Raw genomic sequence first — 25,345 nt, 5'->3', positions numbered from 1 at the left:
TAGCAGTGCCAGAGGGTTCCAAATTCTCCACATCCTCGCCGACACGCATTTGTGTTTTAATAGTAGCTATTCTAATAAATGTGAGGCGGTATCTCATTCTGGTTTTGTTTTGCATTTCCCTCCTGATCGGTGATGCTGAGAACCTTCTCACGTGCTTATTTGTACATCTTCTTCGGAGAGAACGCCTATTCACATCTCTTGTCCATTTCTTACTCAAGTTGTTTATTCTGTTGTTGTTGAGTTGGAGAGGGTTCTTTATATATTAGGAGTATTAACCCCTTATCATATGGATGATTTGCAAATTCTCCCCTCCCATGGGCTGCCTTTTCACTCTGCTGATTGTGTTTTTTGATGCACAGACATTTTTAATTTTGACGTAATCTAATTCATCCAGTTTTTTTTTTCCTTCTGCTTCATGTAAGGAACAGTATTTTAAGCCGATTTCAATGCCATGATTCTTCTCAAGATGCCTTTAAGTGAGAGAACAAGATAGCACCCTGAGCTGATGATACGTGTCCTGGGTCTCAGAGTATCCCAACGAGCACGTGTGGACATGGATAGGAGCTAACCTTCCCTTTTGTTGCTCTCAGAGTCAGAGTCTCTATCAAGTTTTCAGAAATCCTTTTTTTTTTCTCTTTTGCAGATCTATGCTAAACTCAGAGGTTTGTTTCCTGACTTCTTAATTTTGTTGTTGCTGGTTGGGTTTAATGTTGATGCTGGTGGTTCCCCCCCCCCGCCCCCTCACCGTCTTCTGAGTGTGCATTTTCATCATACAGCAAGGAATCTTGAAGAATTAACTTCACAGAAAAGATCCACTTACTTAGGAGAAAATATCCCAGGTTTTCTGGCCAGCTCAGATCTTCATGGCTTGTATCAGACAGGATCATCCTAAAAAAAATCAATACAGGGTTCCCCAGGGGAGAGAGCCAAATGCAGGCAGTTAACAGTTCTGAAAGATAAGGAGCTGAAAACATCTTATAAGAAAGAGCTCAGTGTTCAGGTCCTGGCTCTGTGCTTTATGAGCCTTAATTCTGATCAGTGTCGGTTGCTGGGTCCCCTGCCAAAATAATACTGGAAAGCCAGCTCTCCTCTCATTTCCTTGGTATGTCAGCAGCTGATGGACACCGTCTGTGAAGCCAGATCAACCTTTAATACATTCAGATCTACTCGCATGTTTTCACCATCTTCCTCTCCTAATGGAAGAAAACAAAGCTAGTTTAATTGAAGACACCTTCCACCCACTGGAGCCAACAGGAGGTGAGGGAAATCTCCTAGGCAGGGACAGCAAAGCCACTGGGACGCTGTGCAACCTCTCCAGTCACTTTCCTTTCTCCTGGGAGGCTCCACACCTGCAGACGCGGAAGTCCAGCTGTTTGCACCTATCGCTCTTTTTTCTTAGCCATCAATACAAGTTACCCAAGCACAAGCCATACACTGAGGGGAATGCAGTGGAGGAGGGCAGCCCCGAACCAGTTTCACACAGGTATAATGTGAGGATAACGGAATACCACGCGTCACGTATGGTGTAATGTGTATTATACTAGTGTTACGCTCACCTGCCTACAAATGGGTTGAAGGGCTCAAAAGACATCCCAGAAACAGAAGAGGCCAATAGGAGACAGACTTGGCCGCACACAGCTTAACACTCCGTTGTACATTAAGGATGGTGGGCGCTGGCAGAAGAGGGGCCCAGTGGAGGGGGACATCTCAGTGGGCTGGTATTGGAGCCACGTTTCACACACAGACACCAACATAAGCACACACACCCCGACATCAGCTCCTACATGCTTGGACATACACACACGTATGCACACACATCCATCCATACACATCCATGCCCTGAAATGTGTGTTCTCAGCACACCAGTTTGGGGATCAGGATTTTTAGGTACCTCTGCTAAAAGAAATGAGAAATGAACAAAAGCTCATGGCTTTGTAAAGAAGTCGGGGAGTCCAAGTGGGAACTCTGGGCTGAATTCACCATCACCCATCAGCCTTTCGCCCCATTCTAAACGGGTTTTACTTGAACCCAGGAAGACAATGCACCCTAAATTCCTGGAAGGGCTGGTCTCTCCGAAGGAGTAAATGTTCATCCTGGAATTCCCAGTGTGCCTGTGGTTGAGTGTTTATTCCTGTGAGCGGACACTGGCCTCTCTTTTCATGGACTCTGGATCATTTTCCGCACAGGTCAAGTTCAAATGCCTCGTGCTGCCTGGACAGTGACTCGGCCGTGAGCAAGTCCAGGTGGTCCTGATTAGGTCTAGAAACGCACGACTTGTCTAGAGGACGGGTCGCTTCCAAAGGTCAGCATTCCTAGCCTCTTGGTCCAAGTTTCATTCCTGATGGAATGTCACTTCGAGGTTCAAAATCAAGATCTTTGATTCCTTCACCCCACCTACACTACTCATGGAAACTCCTAAGGGGGAAAAAAACCAGCTGGGACTAGAGGCCCTGAGGTTTGTTTGGACATCACCCACCCCTTGTAAATCAACATTTTAATGAGTTAAGTACACATTAAGAAACACAGGGGTCACATTTCCTCTGAAATACTTGGGGTGGAGGTGCATTTAGCCTAATTCTAAACTGGGAGGCAGGCCAGGCCGTTGTCTGGTCTCCCTTGTTCCCGTGTTTGGCCCAGGGAGCCTGGATGTTCAGGACAGAGCAGGAGCTCACAGCCCTGAATTCCTGTTGGCCGATGGGTGACAGCCGCCTGACGGCCTGCGTGGGATGGGGGGACCCACCCCCGGCTCCATGACACACACCAACAATACCAACAGCGCCAGCATGGCCTCCCCAGCGAGCGGGCGGGCAGGCAGGCAGGCGGGCGGATTGGGAGGCCAGCGATAATGAGAACAATGAAAGGGTCTGACATGGAAATTTCAGTAGGAAACAAGCAATTACATGAGAGCAAACATTCCCAACGCCACTCACAATCATCCCAACACATAACAGTGATTAGAAGAATGATAGCAACAAATTTAGACCCGGAGCTGTTTGCACTTGGGGAAAAAGAGTCCTGATGGTGCAGAGCTCAGACCCTCCTCAGGCACATGTGTGACTCTGTGTGTGTGTGTGTCCGTGCGCGCGTACATGTGCGTATGTGTGAGGGCCTTTTGAAACACATGACTTTCATTTGACTTGATTTAAATCTGGATATCTTTCTCCAGCAGTTGAAACCAAACCGCTTCACATTTCCATCCACCAGGAGGGGAGGAAATAGTGAGTCAGAGAGGAGGGGAGGATTTTCTCTGGACCCGCTGTGGGTTCAGTGGAGCCCTGATGGGATGTGTTCAGACCGGGAGAAGGACAGACCCCAGTGCAGAGCTGTGCTGGACGCTGGATCATAGCTAGGAGGGTCTAGGATGCAAATATTTGGCTAGGACCTGATTGAGACCACCAGCTGTCCTTTTTTTTCCATCAAGATTCACAGCAGAATCAAGCAAGTTCCTAGGGTTTTAAAGATGAGTTCTTTCCTTCCAATTTGTCAAATGGAAATACAAGCAAGTCTCTGGGTCCTGATGTTCATCAAAACGGTCCCCAGTTAGTCTCTGTCGTGGGATGCTTTCATCATCTGCATCCCACGACAGAGACTAAGGAGGCAACATTTCCAACCTCCACATCTTCAACAGCCTGCAGAGAGGAGGCATCCGAAAGGAAGGAGGCAGCTTGGGAGAATTATGAGAGGGCACGGACTTGGCAAGTCAGGGGCCGAGCTGGGAAGGCTTCCTGCTGGCATTAATTGCAGTTTACAGGCTGGGGCTCATTTTTTCTCTCTAGCCGACTCCAAGCTACCTCTTCCTCCTCTTCCTCCTCTGCAGGAGCCTTGGGGCCTCCCCCAGGCCTGGCTTGGATCAGGGCCCCATCTGCCATGCCAGAGGGGACAACACGCTACTGCTAGAAGTCACTGAGGAACCTGCCAAGTCGGGCAGCCAGATTCAGATTCCCAGTGGCCTCTGCTGCCAGCCTTGGGAGGGAGTGCTGACCCCAGATGAATCCAGTTAATTCTTTGGAACCCACTCTGGCTGTCTCTGGGCCATATTGTGAAATAGGCACTTGGGTTTGGGCAGGCGATGGCTTTAGTTCTTCAGATTATGGGCTAAATCTTCAAGGCAAAGAGGCAAAATTACCCAGCTCTGCGCGCACCCTCCAAAGAACTAACTAGACAGCAGAAACGGAAACTAAGGCCCTTCAACCATCTCCCACCCCCAATCCATCGCCAGGTACAAAGAATGGCAGTGAAACTGGTGTGGATTATTAAAAAGTCCTGTAGAGATGGGATCATGAAAGAAACATCTCATCGGGGTCTCCTCTTCTTTCTAATTCTCTTTTATTTACTCTTTTTTTTTTTTTGAAAAGAAGTCTAATGTACCATCCTGGGTTTTGATGGCTTTATTTAAGTTCTGACAGCTTAAGAATCTCAGAGAAGTCCTAGCAGAAGATCCCATCTGGAGAAGTCGATGAACAGGCTTCCTGAGCGTACACAGGTCCCGGGCCCAGGACTCAGGAACTCCAAGGAAGAGAGGTCAGACCTTCCCCTGCAGTTCACAGCTTATCTGAAATCCTGAGGACAGGATCCCAAGAACTGAGTCCTTCACCCCCGCCCCACCCACCAACTCTGGCGCTGCGGTGATGGGGAGGTCATCCTAATTAAAAGCACGTGGTGGGGTTTCGGCTGTGGAAAATTGCTGGATCTTTTCTCCTTCCTCCCACCTCCTCCAGCCCTCCTTAAACACACACACACAACTTTCCCTCCCTTCCTTTAAGCAAACAACTCTCTCTGTGATTAAGTACAGCTCCTACTTATCTAAATAGTCCACAGATGTATAAAGACACAGAAGCTTTCGGCTCCTATTTGGAGCTTGTCCTGGTACCCGTCTTCTCCCAGCCCGCAAAGAGCAGCCTTCCTCGGCCTTGGCTGACAGAAATTCCTCACGCCTGTGCCCCCAGTAAATCAGCCCAGCTCGGCAGGCTGTCCGCAATCTATCAAAGAGGTGGGATTTCCCCTGCAAATACTTCATCCCCAATCCCCTCGACTTCTTGTGGCCTCTCCCATAACCTGAGCTTGAAGCTGCCCAGATGTGCACAAATGGAACGTGAAACGTCCCCGTTGTGCTGTCAGATTCTGATATTGTTTGGCGGCCGAAGGAAACACCACCAGTTGGTGAACTCCAAAGACCCTCCCCCCACCCCAGTGGGCGGAGGCCGGGCTGGGGGAGGTCGGTAGGGGGAAGAGGCTGGATGGCTAAGTTTGCGGAGGAAGGGAAGAAAAAGAAAAGGAAAGAAAGAAAGAGATCTGTATTTTCCGGATTAAGTGGAGTCTGAGGAAAAAGAATCAACCCCGGAGAGCCGGGACAAGAGTGAATTCTAATGAACAGATGGAGAGGTTGGGTCCCCAGCTTTGGGTTTCTAACTGTGACTCTCCCACAGTTGGATTTGCTTTCCGCCTCAAAGCATGGTTAATACTTTGAGTCCTGGGGAGATGAGCTCTGTCTGGGGACCCCGGAGGTGGCTTTACTACCGCAGGGAGCCAGGATTCTGCTGAGCCAGAGGGAAGCCTTTCCACGTGCCCCCTTAGAGCCTCTGTGGACCAGCAGCGCCAGCCCCGCCCCTCGCCCGGGAGCCAATCAGAAATGCAGAACCTCAGCCCCGCCTCAGATCTATCCAATCAGAACCTGCATTTTAACTCGGTCTCCAGGTGACTCATATGCATATTAGACTTGAGAGGCGCTATTTGGAGAGCCAGATGGACCCAGCAATAAAAGAGTTAGGTTTATCCCCTCCCTCGTGTATCTAACTTACCGTTTTTAATTAATACTTAGGAAAAATAACACAGAACTTCAGAAAGTGCTGTAGCAATAAGAAGTGAGTAGGGGAAAGGAGATCCCAAAGTCATCTCCGGCCTCTCATCCCCAAGCCACTTAATGTCCTACCAGGAGGTGATGCAAAGAAAGATCCAGTGGACCGCTAGCATCTGGAAAACTTACAGCACTGGCTCAAAGTTGAGATCTAGGGCCCCACGGCAAACTTCCAAATCTGCATTTCCGGGGGTGGAAGCCAGAAAATGCATGTTAACAAGCTCCCCTTCGTGACACATGCTAACATTTAAGAATGATTCTCCCTGCTTCCTTTGAGTACTGCTGGATGGTTGGTTCAGATTTCCCTTCCTCAGGAGAGAAAGGGAATTGTAGCACTTCTGGGTTTGTTGTCTAAGAAGCAAGATCCACCGAACTTGGACAAAGTTATGATCCTCAGTCTCTTTCTGCCCCTGGGTTGGAAAGTGTCTGTACAATTCCTTGAAGGGGGGTGTGGGCAAGTCTGCTGTTCTTGGTGTTGCTGGCATCTCTTAGGCATGAGGCTTACGCCACTCTGACCCTTGGACACCCCAAATTCCAAGGTGACACCAGCAGCTGAAGGCTTGATGCCTCTTTGAATACTTCATCATCTTCTTGGCGATTTGATTTCTTCTTGCTGTTTTGAATTTTTTAAAAAATTATGGGTAACTCATGGTAGTGGGGGTCCAAAAAGGTGACAATGATACCCATACACAGCCTGAAAGACATTTTCCTTCTTATTTAACCACAGGGGAACTAAAAAGAAATGCTGACACTTTCCTTGGCTGGCTGGCATTGTCAGGTCTCAGGTACACTAGGATGGAAAAATCTTTTGACTTCAGAGCACAACTTTGTGGAATTTTTACAAGACCTCATACCATGCCTTAAAAATGGTGTCTCTGTGCCCAGGTGTGGTTTGGGGGTGACTTGAGAGTATTTGCTCACTTCTGGGTAAAACTGCCAGCTATCCAAGGTTTGGAAGTGCTTTGTGAATCAGGGAATGACACAAACCAAAGTTGTCACTGTCACTGCTTACAGAATTAAAAGTTACACCAAAGATCTCCTTATGCAAGAAGCATAGAGTCCAATATGAGACCACTTGGGCTCGGCCAGTGCCATTCTGGGTCCCAGGGGAGGCTCAGTGGTGATTCAGACCCACAGGACAGGGACTTGGAAGCCCTTGGTTCTGGTGTCAGCCACGCCAGTGACCTGGGAGCCCCAAACTCCTCGGGAAATTCTAACCAACCCACATTATAGCTTCTCATCTGTAAATTAAAGGGGCAGATGTGGGTCACCTCTAAGGTTCATGTGGGTCTAAAACTCCAGATACCAGAGTTTTCCAGGTTGAGTTGGAATTTCAGCATTGAGTTGGTTGGAGGGGAAAGATAATCTGAAACCAAAAAACATGGAGAAAAAAATCAGGCACGGTTGGAAAATACATTCTTGGAGAGCAAGTGTTTAACCTTCTCTCTGATCTGAAACATACACAGCCAAACAGCCAGGAGAAACACTTTGGTAAGTCATTCATCGGAGCAGGTGGTATACATGGGGTGCAGGTGAGGATGCCTGCAATGCCTCCTCGTTTCTCCTCCAGCCCACCATGCCCTGTTACCATTTGAAAGCCATTAAACCAGGACTGGAAAACATCTCTGAACACACTCAAGAGAGGAGAGGTGTGCAGTGGAAGAGGCTGTGTGGTGTATTCCAGGAGGTGAAAAAGTCACAATGCACATAACTGTTGATTAAGTGAGTGAATTTTAGTCGAGTGAATATTGATACATGGCAGAAAAAGCATGAAAATAAAATGAACACACACGGGAATTACTATTAACATAAGTGATAACATCAAAACATCTGGTAATATGCAGTTCAAAAAAAACACACAAATGAAATGGAATGTAAAACATCTTCACAGTATTCGAAGCTTTTGTAAAAGATTGAGACTCTATAAGAAGGGTGCTACATGAAAGGACTAGAGGGAAAAGGAATTTTGTCTGTGTCCTATGTTTCTGTTGGTGACAGGTCAGAAGGGCCAGGACATCATTCCAGGGGCGTTTCCAAAGGTGCACGTCCACCACAGAGCAGCTGAGCCCAGCATGTCTGTGGAATTACAGCAACTAGGGACTTGGAGCCTGATGAGAAAAACAGCTTCTAGGTTCGGGGAGGGGAGTTTCTGTAATTTACAGACCAGATGAAAACTGGAGCTCTGATTGGCTTCTGCCTTGGGTAGCCCTCGGTGCTAACTCACTGGCGCCGAGAACCAGGAGTGATGCCGGGTACCCTAAAAATAAAGCTCTTGGAATTCTCACCTCATTTTCTATCTTCTAAGATAAACACTGATATTCTTCCAAAGATTTAGCTGATTTTGGCCGATGACCTCAGAGGATTCCACCCAGAATGATTATTTTAAACCTTGACAAATAGGACCTTTGCACTAGCAATAATTACCGAATCACAGACAGACCCCTTTTGAAAACCAATGACCAAGTCAATGAGTCTGCACATTGGTTCTGCTATATCCTTTGTTGAGAAAGACAAAAGTTTGTGATAAAATGCAGCTTCGGGCTCAAAGCCTCCCTTTGCCCTGAAGTTGCAGATGTGTGGTAGACAGGGCTGTCCCGAGTCCACGGTCCTGGGACCCTGTAGCTGGTGTAAAACTTGCTGTTGCATTTCACATTTCCAATTTATTTGGAACTCTTTCTGAAACGCTGCTTCCTACCTGAGAATCCCCACTGAGAGAGTTGCGCAGTGTGGCCACCTATTCATTCCTAATCTTTCTACAGCAACCCCTCTGCCCCACATACAGCCCTCTCCAAAGACCCATGCCCAGGACAGAGGCCCTGTTGCATGACATGCTCTGTCCAAACAAGCAGATACACATAAACACTGAATGCTTGAGTTAATTGACCAAAACTTAGACCCGGATCCATGCACTCATGAAACTGCTCTGCATTTCAGTTGACAATAGTAAAGTATTCCTAATGGACTAATATATGTACACATTTAAAAAAAAAACCATCCAAAATTACAGGCGGATCACTTAAGCTCCCCAACGCTTTATGATTAAAGGTCAGAGGGAACCCCAAAGAATGTATGAAATGAAGCATCACTAGTTGTGAGGGGTTCATTTGATCAGGATAACCCTCAGGTAGGTAATGAAGTTGGTAGGCTGGCTTGCGGAGTGGAGTCCTCAGAAGTTAACAGAATCCTCCACTATTTTGGTGTCAGGGCAGACAGAGCCCTAGGAGTGATAATTCCCAGCCTCACTGCAACATCGGATCGGGGATAAATATTCATCCAGAGGGACAACCACTAAAGTCCTCAAAGTGCCACAGAGAATTACGGATCAGGCTTGAGGAAGAAATTAACATGACTGGGGGAACTGCTTCCTATACATTGTACAAGAGGGGTCAAGTTGCTGAAGAAGTGGATGGGTTTATGTATGCCGCTTGTTAAACACAACGGCTTTGAGAATTACCTTAGGGCTCCTGGGAAAAACTAAAGATGCTTTGCTTTTGAAACGCTCTCCTTGGATGAGAACCCTTGGAACTTAACTTTCCCTCTGCAGAAATGGAAAAAAAAAAAAAACACACCACACAACAAAACAATTTTTTGATGTGCAGGACAGGCAGGCAGGCCATTCTGAATTTCTTTGATCTGTAGGCAACCAAGTTTAAAGGAATTAATTTTTTCACAGGAAAGACAAGAATGGGAGCATTGTGAGATTTGATTAGTGTTGTGTTGGGTCCAGAGCCACCCAGAACTCCTCGGGAAGGAGGGTCCACTGGCTACGCTACCGGCAGAACCCACCTCCCATGAAAATGCTCAGTGAGACCTCCACTCAGCTAGAAAGTTGCCTCAAATGCACCAAGAGACCCTGGTCTTAGCACACTTTCCAGATGCTCAACAAAGACTTTTTTTTCAGCCTTGAAAAGTAAATGGGTTTTTGTTGTTCTTTAAAACAATGTGAAATGAACAGACAGATGCATGAGAATACTCAGCTCCTCACCCCACGACCATCCACCCTACACTAGCATTTGCTGGGCTGCTCTAAATTCTTTTGTTTTTCCCCTTTAACTATGTTGCTTGAAAACCACTAACAGTTGCCTTCTCAGTCTACACAGCATCATCTCTGTCAGGCCATAGGTTTGGTGCCCATGAAGTTTCCTTTTTCCCACCTGAATGCAGGCACCTGCTGTCCTCCAAGTGTCAGGAGGAGTGATCATGCCCAGGGTAGATGGTAACATCTCCAGGGCATCTGAAACTGGCCGATATTCAGATCAAAGACGCACGTGGCCGGGCCGGGGTTGGGGGGACGGGCACCTCCCTTGGTTTTCACTGTTTCTCAAGCCCCTCCTGGACCTGCCACACTCTGGAATTGCTCTTAAGTGGTAAGGGTGGTGTGGGTGTCTGTTTCTGCCAAAAACAGAAAGAGAAACGCCACGCGTCTTATCAGCAGTGAGAATTTTCTAGTTCCAAAGGCAGAGATTAGCTGATAGCTCCACGAGCAGTTTGCAGGACATGAAGAAAGTGGCAGAACCTAACGTCGTCCGCTGCCGCCTCCCACTGGGCGCCAATCCCCTTTCCTTACTGGCAACGTTTTCTTTTGGAGGGACTGCGTCTCTGGCTGAGATGGTCCCTGACCCTCCCTTTCCCCAGTGGCCTGCTGCTCCACACTGTCGGTCTTCAAAAGCTTCCTAATCTAAATGGGTTTCCTGACCTGGGCGTGCGGCTTTAAATATCGGCTATAGTGGGGTCTGGAGGGCGGTGCTGGGGGAAAGGTGGGAGGGAGGGAGGGAGGGAGAAGGATGCTGCGAGGGCAAAGCTACTGGATTACAAAGCCCTCCCGAGCAGCAGGAGCAGGGGTGGTGTGACCCCCGGGTGTGTCCGCTTGGCCCCACCCCTCCTAAGCCACGCCCCAAGCCACGCCCCTCCCCAACCCGCCCACTGAGAATCACTTAAAAACCGACTGAAAAGTGGGACATTCGTGGGTCTTCATCTTCTTCATGAAGTTCTTGAACTCCTTGTTCTTCTTGTCCCACTTGTGGATGGCCGTCAGCAAGTACTGGCCCTTCACCTTCCGGCCCAGGATGAGGAAGTGGTGGCTGAGGTTGTCCAGCTGGTGACAGGGACAGTCGGCCCCATTCTTCAGGTACAGGACCAGCCTCTTCAGTTCCTTCTTCTTGATGGGCCCCAGCTTCAGGGGCTTCTTCTTCTTGGGGACAATCTTCTTGTCGCCATTTTCTTTTTTCACTTCTTTGATTTTCATCCTCAGGGCTAGAGAAGGGCGGGGGCGGGGGAGAGGAAGAAGGGAGAGAGACGGGGGAGAGAGCAGTTTAGAACCCGGTTTTTCACCTCCAACAACCACCCAAGCTGAGGGCTGGTGAGCTGGAGAAATACGAGCCAAAGGGCATGTAAACAATGAGGCAGGCAGTTTTCTAGAGAAGGACCAAGGTCCCAGCTCATCTCCATGCACTGATTCTGCCCCTGTTTTGCCTCAGTAGTTGCCACTGGATGCCTGAGATTCCCAAATAAATGTTCAAAACCAAATCATATTTCTCTCTTTTTTTTTTTTTACAACTCAGTGACTTGGAACATCACACAATGCCTTATGAGAAGTAGGGATCATTTAATCCGGTAAGATCCACATAATCTAATGCTACAGACCTCAGCACTCAAAGAGAAAAACTACCCCGAGTTTTTTTCAAAGGAGAAAGTTACTGGTTTAGTTCTTTTAACATTCAAAGGACCTCAAATGCCTTGCAAGTTGGGTCCTAGACACAGGACAAGACAGAACCTCTGTGCTCACATTCAGCACCGGGAAGCTAAAGGGAGCTTCAAACTGTCACGCTTGACTGCATCAGATATCAGTGTCCAAGCTCAGCATCGGAGAAACCAGCGTTGGTACCACTGTGCCTCCAGGGAGTTCAAATGGCAGGGACTGCTGATGGGCTGTTCACTAGTCAACCAGTAACGGTGCCACTAATGTGCTATCCTGTCCACCGTGCAAACCTACAGACCCAAACTCGACTTCCACCTCTTGACCCATTTGAGCAAGTCCTGGTGGATAAATCCAGCTGATGGCCCCTCCCACCCAACACGGTGCGTGCGCTGCTTCTGTCCTTAGTGCAGTCCCCCACAGAAAGGGAAACCCAGCCCTTCTGCCAACCCCGCCTTCGCATCTTTTGGTCTCTACAGCCTGAGTCAACATATTTCAGTGTCAGGGTGTGGACCACACGCTTCAGTGCTGGCTGCACAGGGTCAACTAGTGATGATGCATTAGCACGGAGGCGTTCTGTACCTTGTAAATGCACCCAAAACACAAACATGGCGTCCCCGTGACAATCAACTCCCCGCAGAGAATAGCCAACCCCTGATAGTTATAAAGGAGGTGACAGTCATTTCTAGACGCTAGTCACCACATGATCTGTCCATCTCTGAATTCCTCTGAATCCAGAATCACCAAGCCCCCTCTTTTTAATCACTCACTTCCACCTACATTCCACGAGGAAAGACTGGAACCACATAACAGGAGCCAATGATGAAAGCATACGGATGCCAGGAAGGGAGCTGTTTCCCCCAAGCCTTTCCTCTGTTCAACCTAACAACTCCACGAGGAAGGTGTGATTATTCCCCCCACTTCACAGATGAGAAAACTGAGGCGTAAGGGTTACGTTTACCTGCCCAAAGTCACTAACCCTAAACTTAAACCCATGGGCTGAATGAGCACTTTCAACCACTGGGCTGTTCAGACTGACTCTCTGGTCACAAACCTCCTTATAATGAATCTGAAATTGAGAGCGCTCATTAAACAGACCAAGAAAATAAGGGGAAAGGGCTCAGACTCTTGTCCCTGTTTCATCCACATTTCAAAATGACTTTACTTACAAATTGGTAAGCGTTTCTCCCGGGCGAAAGGGACAGCTCTGGCAAAGAAAAAGACTACATTTGTGAAGGCTCTGTTATTTAATAGTTAGTTGATTACAAAGCACACTTTGGCTAACCTGAGAACAAGGAGGAGGGAGGAATCCTAGGAGCAAACCTTTAGTGAGTGTGTCAAAACCAGGAAACGAAACTGGCCTCCACCACTTTCTCTTTCTTCAGAGAGTTTGAAATGTTGCAGACACTGAGCCCCGTGTAACACCCCAGGCCTGCGGCCCTTAAGAAAGGCGTCTGTCCCGAGGGTGGCAGGGGTTCTGGGGACTGGCCCCAGCAGCAGAAGGCGCTCCCTGAGGTTAGTGCCGACCTCCCAGGCTGGCCCAGGCCTCCGCACACCGAACCAGCCACCACCCAATACTTCTGACTTTGCTTGAATCCTCCCGTGTCCATCCCCCACCCCGTGGATGGAGGCAGGGAGACCAGCAGGTGGGAGAGCAGAGATTAGGAAGCAGCTGGCACCACTCCTCCCGGAGCTCCCCCCAGATCTGCCCAAACAGGCCCACCCCTGGTTCAGCTCCCCTTGGTTTACAATCCTCGTACCTCGTGGGTCCCTTGAGAAATGATTTCACCCGTGTGAGTCTGTGGCTCGCTGAACAAGAAAGCTCTCCGTGGGGCTGAGTGAGGGGCCAGCCAGAGGACACTCACTGGCCAGGCCCGGGGGGAGTCAGGGCTTCATCTCCGCCCACCCTCTGCACCGCGGGAAACCACTGACCAAAAGGAGGCAGGCGGCAAGGGCAGATCTGCTTCTTTCCCATGGCCGTCCAAGAGGTGCCCTGATGGGTCAGGTGAGGCCTGAGCCACTTCCTAAGGTCTGAGACTGGGGACCCACCGCTGCCGTGGGAGGCTGGCTTACATCACCAGGAGGGAGGGAGGCACCCTCGCTTCTGCAGGAGGGGCGCGCCCCCACCGCGGGCCGGGCTCCGTTTACAGGACAGGTGCTCCCGGGGTGGCTCCTGACTTACTGCTCACAGCCACCACCTCTATTCCTGATTGCAATCAGGGGCCGGACTCAGGGTAAATAACGACAGCAGGAGGCCACAGTTCCTACGAAGGGGAGTGGGGCTAGAACCCACGCCTCACCCCAAAGACCACGCGGTGTTCCTCACTCTCCCAGGATGGGGTTTCAAATGATACTGCTTCAGTGGAAACTATTTCCCTCTTTTGACTGTGTTGCTTTTAATCACGACGCAAATCAAAAATTAATGTCCCTCTGCCACGACCGTGTAAAGGAATTTCGTTCAAATGGGTGAGGGGACCGCGGGGAGGGGGGAAAGCCAATGGTGAAAATGTGTTCTGCATTAGACGCTTTATGTCTTGCCATTTGGCTCGCTTTTCTTTTTGGAGGTGGGGAGAGAAGGCACATATGGCCAGAAATTACTAACATCTTTCCATCTTTCAAGGGTTTATTTTAGGGATTGCAGATTACCAACTGTTTGGATAGGCGATTAGCCGTCCAAGGTTGATTTCTCCCTGCCTTGTGGGTCTGTGTGCGACCTCCCCCACCACCACGCCACATCCAGGGGCTGCCGGGATGGTAAGGGGGGCACTGATCATCACCTCCTGTCCCCCCACCCAGCCTCCACCGTGGTGACAGTGCCCAGGCCCCAGGGATTTGGCCCCATGGACTGTGTTCGCCGCTTGTGGTACAAATGGGGGTGGTGGGCAGGGAAGAGGAGGCAGCAGCTGGGCCCACAGCTGGTGTGCTGGATAGAGTACCAGGTCCTGGGTTCTAACTGCGTGACCACAAAGGCTGGATTTGAGCTCCCGGAGTCTGCATTTCCCATCTGTAAAGCGCAGAGTGCAGTCAGTCTGCTTGCTAACCTGGCAGGTCGACCATCCAGAGAGCAGTGTTGGGCCATCCTGGCAGGCATCAAAGCTCACCTCCAGCACCATCCACCACCCTGTCTGCATCCTTCCCTCCCTCCCCACGTGCTGGTCTCACACTCACGATAATTTTACAACCGTCTCAGGCCCTTGATCTCAACTACCTGTAACTACTGGACCCCGAGCTAAACAAAACAAAACAAACTAAACACTGCTTTGGGGGTTTATTTTTTAGCAATAACTTAACATCCTCCAACAGTGAAATGTAACTACAACCTCTCACCTTGCTGGGCACTGCCAGCAAGAATTCAGAATCTTTGAAAACCCAAAACGTCAGGTTGCAGTTAGGGGCTGTCGGGGTCTTTCTCTGCAACCTTAAAATAAATAACTCCTTATATTCAGGTAGACCCTTAAAGGTCCCTTTCATATTTTTCAGTCACCGAAACCATATTTTTTGCTCACAAATTTGTCTTCCTTGAGAGCTTCCCCACAAGGCCCGGCCACACTGCTGAGGCTGAAATGAAAACAGGAAACTCAAGACATTCACCTCGAACCCACATGCCCTGCAAAGCCATCTCTTTCTCTGACCTGCTTATGCTAATGGTGTCCCCATGTTTCCCATGGCCCAGAAAGGGTGCGGGACCTGAGGCAGCCACTGGCCAAAGGCCATTTATACAACCGACACTGTGGACTTGCTGCAGGAATGAGGGAAGGGTCCGATGGGAAAGCTGGAAGGGGGCTGAGTCAGAAACCAGCTTTGTGAGACACGCAATTACAGGTAAAGGTCACAGAGTCAAGCACAGAGGAAAGACACGAATGAGGGACCGTGGTCAGGGTGAGAGGAAGAAGGGTCCTTGCAAAGTCATGAGGCACAGATGGAAAACCAGGAGGCCCACTGTCCCCGAGAGCACCGGCAAGAGGCGCTTCATATGGAAGGGAGGTCCCTGAATCCCAAATGTGGCAGAGTTTAAGGCTAAGCGTGAGGCCAGATGGCTCACCATGGCGATAGGGAGTGTCGACTGAAAAAAAAACAGCACAACGTGAGAGTTGTGAGTTAAGTTTTCTTTGGGGCAAAATGAGGACCGTAGCCCGGGAGGCAGCCTGTTGGACAGCTCTGAGGAGCGGCCCTGAAGAGGTGGGGGAGGTCAGTACACGTGAGATTCTGTTGAAGTGGGGGGTCGTGCGGTCAAGCACACGTTTTGGCAGAAGGTTGCAGCTGGTCACAAGGAGCAGATGTCCCCATTAGTGATTTCAGTGCTTTTCTAGATATGAGGAGATGTAAGAACTTGGGCTCATGAAATCTTCTCCTGAAAATATCTGACTCTCCGAAGGCCTGTTCTGCCAGTTTTTCCCAGAGCACAGAGAGCCTCATTCCCAGTCTCTACCCTGACCTCCTTTCAGGGTGTGTTGGAGGTCAGCGAGTGCAGTGGCCAGTGACCTAATCCTTGTGGAGGCAGATGGTGACAGTTTTTAGCTGGCAGGGTCACTAATGACCTGCAGGAGCCAGGACCCGAGGGGGCGAGGGTGAATCCCAGAGAGCTAAAAGCCAGTTGGGAATGGAGAGAAAAGGTTTTCCCTCCCTGCAACCCCCAAGCGTCTAGAATGTTCATGAAACGATACTACTGACCACATGTAGCCCAACATGCTAGACTGAGCACACAATCATTTCCACGCCTGTAAAATGATAGTTTAAAAAAAATTACAAACACTTGGAAGAAAACGGGAAGAGAAACGAGAACACCACAGTCAGTGTGACAGAAAGCAAATGGAGAAGAAAAGCTGGAAGTCAGCTGCCGACAGAGGGAGATGCCAGTAAGAAACCAGCAGATCCACACGGCAGGACCCAGGACTGCTCGGGATCTGGGGCCGCCGGGTGCTTCTGAATGCAATCACAGGGACTGTCTTAAATATGGGACTTGACAAGTCTGCACAAGTACACTCAGGTCCACAAGCCTGGCCATAAAGCCAGATGACAGCCCCTCACCAAGTCCAGCAGCAGCCAAGAGGTTTATTCTGTACAGAAGGTTTGAAGCAGACAGACTGGGCTTGTGGACACAGGACACACAGGAGGACAGGGTGGGAAGGAGCTGCACTGACATCAAAGGGGTTGAATGCAAGTCTGCACAGTAAAGAGTGAGACCCTCCGGTCTCAGGACACTACAACTGTATCCCCAATCAGAGGATTGCAGGGTTTCTAGCTAAAGAAACAAGTGGCCCTAAAGAGAAGACCTACAGCTTCCCCCGGCAGAACTCTAAACTGAGGCCCACAAATCACAGGCCACACAGACACACGAAGAGCTCCAGTCCAGTGCTTTCCTCTTAAACTCCAGTGGCCAGCCAAGGATCAGCAGGCATTTAAGGAAAGCCTCTATCTGTGAACAACAGACTAAAACATACCCAACACACAGAAAAAAAGAAAGCGGAGATAAGAGGCAAGGTAGAGGGCACGGCAAAACTGTTTATAAAGATAATATAAGATACTGTATTCGTGAAACCAGAATGGAAAGCTATTAACAGGGATGTTCAGAGAATAGAAAGAATGTGTGAAATTTTCAAAGGTGAGCACAGAAGTAAAGGATGCAATACAAGTGCTTCAAGAGAAGGCTGAAAAAATTGCCTGGAAAGCTGAACAAAGTGACAGAGACGGGAAACAGGAGAAAGAAAGATAAAGGGTCAACCCAGGAGTTTCAATACCTGAACACGAGAGAACCAAGAAAACAAACAGGAGAAAAATACCAAAGAAATAATACAAGAAAAATTTCCAGAAATGAGAGCATGCGTTCTCAGATTAAACAGTGGCCAGCTCGGTGAATCATGACGTGTGGAAACGGCAGGGATAAAGAGAATCCACTAGCGAAAAAGAGAGGATGGATAAACTGCAAAGCACCAGGCATCGGAACGGCCCCGAGTTCATCGACAGCAACACCAGAAGCTGGAAGATAAAGGATCGATGCCTTGACAATTCCCAGATTCAATACTGAGCCAAGCTATCAATCAATGTGTGAGAGGAGATTAAAGACATCTTCAGATATTCGATGGTTTAAAAAAAAACATGATCTTCCACGTATTTATTTTTCTTAGAAAACTACTCCATGTTGTGCTCTACAAAAATGCAGAATAAGACCCAAGATGGGGAAACTGAAGATTTAATATCAGATAAGAGCAATGGGAGTCTTAACATGGTTTTTCCAGAACAACTGTGTGGCAGGCTTAAAGTCTTAACCAGTCCGGACTGAAACAGGAGGGAAGAGGGCTCAGGCAGACTGGATGTATACCTGCAGGAAGGTTTGGGGCTGAATTCATCACACAAACATAAGGAACTAGGAAAATAAAATGAGGCAACTACTATTTCAAGGGAAAACAGAACAGTGTACAGGAAAGGAACTATAGACAGAGTACACTACATGGCTCAGCTGCAAATAATATTTACGTAACTATCATAACTTAAACACTGAATGTTAATTTAGCCAAAAGTGTGATATAACCATACTGGAAAGAATGGGGAGAAGTGGGGATATAGTATGAGACAGAGTAAATCTTTATTATCAATAATAGAAAATCAATCAGTAGTGTCTGAAAGTTAAAATTAAGAATTTAATTACAAATTGTCTAAAAATTAAAATTAAGAAGTAAAAGTAAGGCAGATAAATCTTTGCCTTCAATAATGGAAAATCAGTAAGTCATGTCTAAAAGTTAAAAATTAAAATTAAGTATGCTATTTACTTACTCCATTTTGCTAATTATCATAAGAAATAGCTGAAACAACTTGAAAATCATTACCTCTGGGCTGTGGGAATTAGTGGGGCAGAGGACTGAAGTCTTTTGTTAACAGCCTTTTAACATTATTTGACTTTTTAAATTGCATTTATTCTGGAGCAAAAAAAAAAAAAACTTCCATTTTTAAAAAAGCAGCTGCCTAGTAAAGAACGGAAATATATATGAAATGTCAGTGAATCACAAAATGGGAGCTCTTGAAAGACACAAAGATTACATTTCCAGGCTCTCCACTCCCCATTCAATTAATTAGCATGGTGTTAATTAGCACTTCTTAGTAAGGGTTTGCTTGAGTAAGATTTCTGCTTTTTCAACCGTTTTTTGGGAGGAGGGGGTGGCCTGGAGAGCTTGTCAACCCAATCATTTTTTAGATAGAAATCAATTAGGTTAGACTTCAGATTATTTACTTTGAATGGGATGGGACGTTAAACCTAATTCAGCTGTGGCCGCAGCTCTGCCGATAACCTGCTCCCTGCCTGTTGGCCCAGAGCTCGGGGCTTTAGGCCACAGTTCCTCGGAGCAAGGAGCTGGAAACATGGGGTCCTTGCAGATTCTGGGACAACAGGACAAGCAGGCAGAGACACTGTCTCCAACAGCGGTGGATGAAAAGTCCTCCTGGGACCAGAACTCAATCACACGGCCTGACTCCCAGTGACTTGCTTTCTTTCCTAAATTTCTCTTGCACAGAGGGCTGAAGTTCCCAGAGCAGCAGGGGGGCAAGTCTGGCAAACTCTTTACCTAGGGGCCTGTCACCAGTCCCCAGGACCAGGAGGGGCCTGCAGACGAGCCCCTGAGAGCATCGGCCCCTTGGGCTCTGATTACAGCCCTCAAAGCCTCGCCATGAAAAAGCCTGCTTCACATAGCACAGCCCTCGCTAAGCAGTAAGACACAGAGGACCCGATTTCCTCCTTCCTGGCCCCATTTTCACAAATCTCTTGGGTGGGCAACCCTGAGGCAGAGAGCCCGCCATCCCCAAAGCCAACTGCAAATGAGATTTAGCAACAGCCCTGGGTAAGGGCGGGGCTGGGAGAGGCCGCAGCCTCCTTCCAACACTTGGCAGAGGGTCTGGGTACCGCGCAGGCTGCTGGCTTGCAGGCATTTAGGGTCCAAATGAGTCCCGCTGACCAAGGCCCTGCCAAGGCAGCTCCACAGACTTCCGTTCCCAGCAGGGGCTGGTGTTGGCATCACTAATTCCTTTAGCAAAGAAAGGGGCTCACACTTGGTCACAGTTACTCAGACTCTCTCCCCGACCACAAACCACATGCCGCATACTTACATGTATCTACTGACTACAGGACAGACGCTACAAAAAAAAAAAAAAAAAAAAGCAAAAACAAAACCAAAAAAATAAAGAAAGAAAGAAGATTGAAAGCAGCTTTTCTTTTTCTCTCATTTACAAAGCAAAACAAAACAGCCCCCCAAAACCAGCAGATGCAGAAAATGCTCCTGAATGACTTATTTGGGGCAAATTATTTAATTGAAACTGTCCTGTTTTCTGAGCCCTGGACATCTCAAGGAGGTGGGGGTGGGGGTGGGGTGGGGGGCAGGGCGGTCCAGGCAGGAGAGTGGAATCTGCAACTTTATGCCCCCGCCCTCAACACACTCACAAGCACTCACACACTCAGCGTGGCAGCGTCGATGTCCGCCGTCCGCCATCCGGAATCCCGCTGACTAATTGCTCGATTTCATGGATTGTGTTCAGTCCCCACTGATTGAAGCTAATGGTGCAAAATGGAAACCCGGCTTTGAGAGCAAAGGGCTGCCTGGAGTGGCTTTATTCGGGAAGGCGTGTGCACCAGCGGCCCTGGCAGCAGGGGGCTTGGGCCGCAGAGGGGGACAAAGAGGAGTTTTGGCCCCTCTCCTTCCCAGTAAGGACTGGACCCCTCCTCCCCGCGTTCCCAAGCAGGCAGCGGAGGAGAATAGGAGACTCGCTTACAGAACGTCAATCACCAGGATTGACTGAATCTTGGCTCCAAGTCCAGGCCAACCCGCCAAGGCAAACAGTCTTTCTGCCTCGGGGTCACCGGTTTTCCATTCCCCTCCTTCCCACCCCCCGGGGCTCGCCCACATGGCACGTCGGAGTGAAGAATGGTCTTTTGGCAGGAAAAAGATGGGGAGTGGGTTTCAAAAACCAATGAATAGGAAAAGCCATGAGCTACCCCCGGCTCTGAGAGCTGCATCAGAGAGGGGTCCTCAGAATCTCCCGGATGGCTTGTTAAAATGCAGATTTCTAGGCCCTCAGAGCTTCTGATTCGGTGGCAATGGGATGGGGCCTGGGAATCTGCATTTCTAACCTGTTTCCCAGTACCGCTGAGGCTGCTGGTCTCGGGACCACACCTGAGAACCACTGGTTCACGGGGTTTGAGGGTGGGGATGGGGGGGCTTTTTGGTCTGCCACCTGGGTTATTCACAGTGGTACCTTCTGAGGACTCTTGGATGTCATTTAAACTTCCTGGAGGCCCAGGGCAGCCCTCCAAACTCATTAAAGCTCGGGCTGAAGTCAGCAAGACAAACATGGGCATGTCCACGACCCAGCTGACCCTGGGTAAGCTGGTCTACTGCCATTTTCAGAATCGCTGAGGTCTGGGGGGGCAGAGGTGGAATCTTGCAGTGTCAGGAAAAGCAAAACAAAGGCTTTGATAGCAAGAGGTTGCACATTTCAGAGGAAAGGACTTCACGTCTGGAATCGGCCGACTCCAGCTTCTGGTTGGGATGCCAGCACTAACTTTTTAGGCGCCAGGGGCAGAGAACGTCCTCACTCAGGACTCACTGTCCCCCTTTCCCTCCCAAGGGAGCTCTGGGTATAAAAGGATTCAGAGAGAGGGGCACATCTCCAATTCGTCGCGGATTTCTCTTAAGCTTCGAGCTGAAAAAGCTCAAAAAATAACCTGATGTCCAGAATCCTTCCTTCTAACCATCACGGTATTTGCTCTGAGGCAGAAACAGAAGGCTGGTCCTAGATCTGAGCCCACCCCACCCCACCCCCGACGCTACGTACTTACTTTCATTTTTCTGGTTCTGTTTTTTCAGCCTTTCCAGACTTTGTGTAAAGTTCAGGGAGGCTTGGAAGACCCTGGCAGGCGCTGAGGTCCAGCCTCAGCCCACCAGGCACGCCTTCCCATCCATCAGATGGGGCGGCGCCCGGCTTCACCACAAAGCCCCAGGGAGGGGCAGAGGCACATGTGGCTCCCCTGTCGCCCACCTGGCACAGCCCCACTGGAGACAAATTGCAACATACACCCAACAGGATGGAGAGGAATCCTGGTCTCCCAAGGTCAAGTTTGCCTTGGCCTCAGGTAGGTTTGGATGAAGCCAAGAGTCTAAAAGTTAATGGGAGTCAGTACCCAGTCCTCACTCAGAGCTGGCCTCCTCTCAAAAAGCGAGCCCTCTGACACTGTCGGTGGGAATGAAAATTGGTGCAGCCACTGTGGAAAACAGTATGGAGGTTCCTTAAAAAACTAAAAATAGAGCTACCATAGGACCCAGCATTTCCACTTTATCCAAAAAAACCCTCCAAAACACTAATTCAAAGAGATACATGCACCCCAATGTTCATAGCAGCACTATTTACAATAGCAAGACATGGAAACAACCCAAGTGTCCATCAACAGATGACTGGATAAAGAAGACAGGAGACACACACACACACACACACACACACACACACACACACACACACAGAGAGAGAGGAATACTACTTGGCCATGAAAAAGAACAGAATTTTGCCATTTCCAGCAACATGGGTGGACTTGGAGGGTGTTAGGCTAAATGAAACACGTCAGATCAAGAAAGACAAACACTGTATGATATCACTCATATGTGGAATCTAAAAATTAGAACAAAGTAGTGAATATAATAAAGAAGCAGCAGACTTGCAGATATAGGGAACAAACTAGTAGTTATTAGTAGGGAGGGGGGCAGGGGCAGTACAGGGGTGGGGGAGTGGGAGGTACAAATGAAAGGACGTTCTGTACAACACACTGTGTAATAACTGTGAATGGAAAGTAACCTTTCAAAATTGTGTAAAACATAAATGAAATAAATTGAAAGCTGGCCTTCTCTCTACTGTCTAGGGTTTCCCCTCCTGCTGAGCCCAGGCGGCGGGCACGCGGGGTGGCTGGCGGGATCGGCCCTGAGCTGGGTGTCCTGACCCCTGACCTTCACTAAGTCTCTTTTCTTTCTCTCCATCCACCTGGAGCCACACACACAGGTAACGGGGCGGATCTGGGTCCTGGGAGTCTGGGGGAACCTTGGTGTGGGGGAGACAGATTATGGGATGGGTCACCCTCACTTGGGGCTCCTTTCTGATTCTCCAGGAAAGCCACTTATTCAAAAGAGATAAAAACAAAAATAAATACATATATGAAATAGACACAACATTGTAAACTGACTATACTTTCATTTTAAAAAAAGAAAGAAAATGAGAATACCGGCAAAAAGATAAATAAAAATTAAATTTAAATCAATCAATCAACAAACAAACTTCCCCATGGCTATGGGAGCCACTGCCCACCCGCCACTGGAAGTTGTGTGGGTGGGCAAGGACTTGGCCCCACAGAGATGGAGCCTCCCAGGCAACAAGTGTTTGACCACATGCTGGGGCAGGGCCCCCAACTCCCAAATGCACGCCTACCATTCAGGAGGCAAGGGCTTTCCGAGTGTTTACCAAGTTCCTGGCTCCAGAACCAACTGATTTCCTTTAATGCGCCCAGTACATTCCATGTGTGTTGCATCCTTCCCACTGAAGACAGCCAGGATCCCGGGGGTTCGGGGCGATGGCTCTGGCTCAGGCCTGGCAGCATCCGGCTCCCCAGCATGTTTGCCCTTTACTAGCAGGGGTCTGGAGGGCTGACCCTCAGAGCAGACACACTCGGTCTCCCCATGTCCCCTCCCCAGCTCCCGTGCCACCTGCTGAGTGCTCCATCCCGTCCATGGGCTCCTGCCCCACCCAGGGAGCACAAGAGAGAGATCTTCCTCCTGCACCTCCTGTCCCAGGCCTCTGGGTACCGCGCCAGAGAGTACTGGTCACACCCACCACGCAAGCCTCACGAGCAAGTTCGCACCAGGACAAAGCGGGAGCAGTCAGGATGCTGGGCGGGTCCCTCCGGGATCTGCTAGAGAATGGAGGTCACAGACGGCTCACTCTCCCAGCATTGGAGGACTGATGCCACAGTGGCAGGCAGGGGAAGGCAGGAGCCAGGGATCACCTGGCCTGCGACTGGAGCTATGATACCAGCACGGCTACTTCAGGACACAAAACGCTCGTGGCCTCCCCCCGGCCACTGCAGATCAGCTGGGAAGTGGGAAGGCACTGTGTCAGCCATCAGGTGCTGTGCAAACCCCAGCGCCCTGCAGATCTGTCGTAAATTGAGGGTTTGCTATGAAAGCATCCTTGACATGGGTTCACGTGTCACCAACTGTAAGCAGTAGCCAGAGGGCCTGACACAGCCTATGTACGAAGGATTGCATTTACGGGGCAAGTCAGGAAAGATGTGGCCTCAGGACCCCTGTGCGATGCCGCTGGCTGTGTTCTGGTGCCCTGCGCTCCCCTGATCTCGATTTCCCCAGAGAACCTCCCTCCAGTGGATGCACATTTTGTGCCTGATGTTCAGTAAATAAACAGGTTTGTAAAGGTCCTTCTTTTTCCAAAGAGCTTAAAACGAGCTGCTAGGGAAATTCATCAATGTGCTGGAGTCCCTGGAGTGCTTGGGGTCCCCGTTCACCGCCCTTTAGAACCTGGTTCCTGGGGGCGCTTTTGGGAGCTGACCTTCCTCCGTGTCTGCATCCGACTTTTCCTGGTTTGGCAGAGGGCAGATCCCTCTCATCCCAGGTGCGTAGACTGTGCCCCTCCCAGCTCCCAGCCGCTCTGTTCACCGGCACACCTGTGATGTCAGAAACTGATCCTATAACACCCTCGTCCCCAGCAGCGAAACAACAGAGCCACTGGCTCTATTGGGAGATGCCCTCGGCCTCCCAGTGGCCACCAGGAGCCAGGCCCTGCGGTGTGCGACATGCAGCCCCATGGGGAGACCATCTCATGTCCAGAATGTCCTCTGCCTTGCCAGGTACTACAGACCGACAGCACCTTTCCCCTTGGAAATCCCTTCTACGACTCGTGCATCAGTCCCCACTGCGGGAAGCTGGCTTTCTGTGTCTGCTTGAGTCCACTGTGCCCTGACGACCGCTGGCCTCTGCTGCCTCCTCCCCAGTCTGCCTCAGGGACCCCTGGTACTGACCGTCAAGGGCCAGGTGCCGTCCTAAGGGCCTTAGAGTTCTTCACTGGGACCTGGTGAAGCCGGTACTGCCAACATTCGCCTTTTAAGACAAGAGGATAATTTTCCACAAGACGCCAGCTAGTAAGTGACTGAGAGCCGGGGTTCAATCTCACCCCACGAGATGACCAGAGCCAGGGTGATGCCAGTGACCCCGCAGGCTGCTTCACAAGTAGCCGTGTGCCAGCGCCCTGTGCTGGAGGTTATTTTGGGGGGCCTCCCAGAGAGGAACAAGCTTGGGTTTGGCTCCAGCTTAGATTTCTCGTTGTAAGGCCCCTGGGGCCAGGCAGGCGCACAGAGAGTTCTCAGCTGGCCCAGACCGGATTCCACCCACCCGCCAGCCCCTCAACTCCCCAAGAGCCCCAAGAGTGGCGGGAAGGGGGGCCAGGGCTGGGATGAGGAGCCAAAGGAAAGGCGAACGCTGTTCCCTGCTGGGCCTGCCTGTTCCTCCTCCAAGTAATCATGCAAAGGGAGGAAACCTGCCAGAAGACACATTAAGTCTGTAAGGGAAGAAGGGTGCAGACGAGGAGCTGTCAGTCACCCGGAAATCAACCCAGGCTACAGACGCCCCTCCTTCCCGGAGAAGCCGCCTCTGCACTCTGCCTTCCCACCAGCCCCTCTGCATGTGCCCGCGCGCGCGCGCGCGCACACACACACACACACACACACACAGTTACACAACTGGGAAGGCGAAGTCACCGGGAAA

At 49.7% G+C, this 25,345-nt stretch overlaps 1 protein-coding gene across 1 annotated transcript in view; it reads right to left on the bottom strand.

Moving 5' to 3' along the window:
* Positions 1–7,566: 7,566 nt before the first annotated feature.
* SFRP1 (secreted frizzled related protein 1) overlaps positions 7,567–25,345 on the bottom strand; it is a 35,557-nt gene continuing 17,778 nt past the window's right edge. The window contains exon 3 of the mRNA XM_072950202.1: positions 7,567–11,107. Within this exon, the coding sequence (XP_072806303.1) occupies positions 10,785–11,107 (323 nt within the window). The 3' untranslated portion in view covers positions 7,567–10,784. The remainder of the gene's footprint in view (positions 11,108–25,345) is intronic.

This window comes from Vicugna pacos, chromosome 26 (genome assembly GCF_048564905.1).
Source record: "Vicugna pacos chromosome 26, VicPac4, whole genome shotgun sequence".
Classification (NCBI taxonomy): Eukaryota; Metazoa; Chordata; class Mammalia; order Artiodactyla; family Camelidae; genus Vicugna; species Vicugna pacos.
The sequence above is the reverse complement of the archived record's forward strand: the minus strand, read 5'-3'. Positions and strand labels throughout refer to the sequence as shown.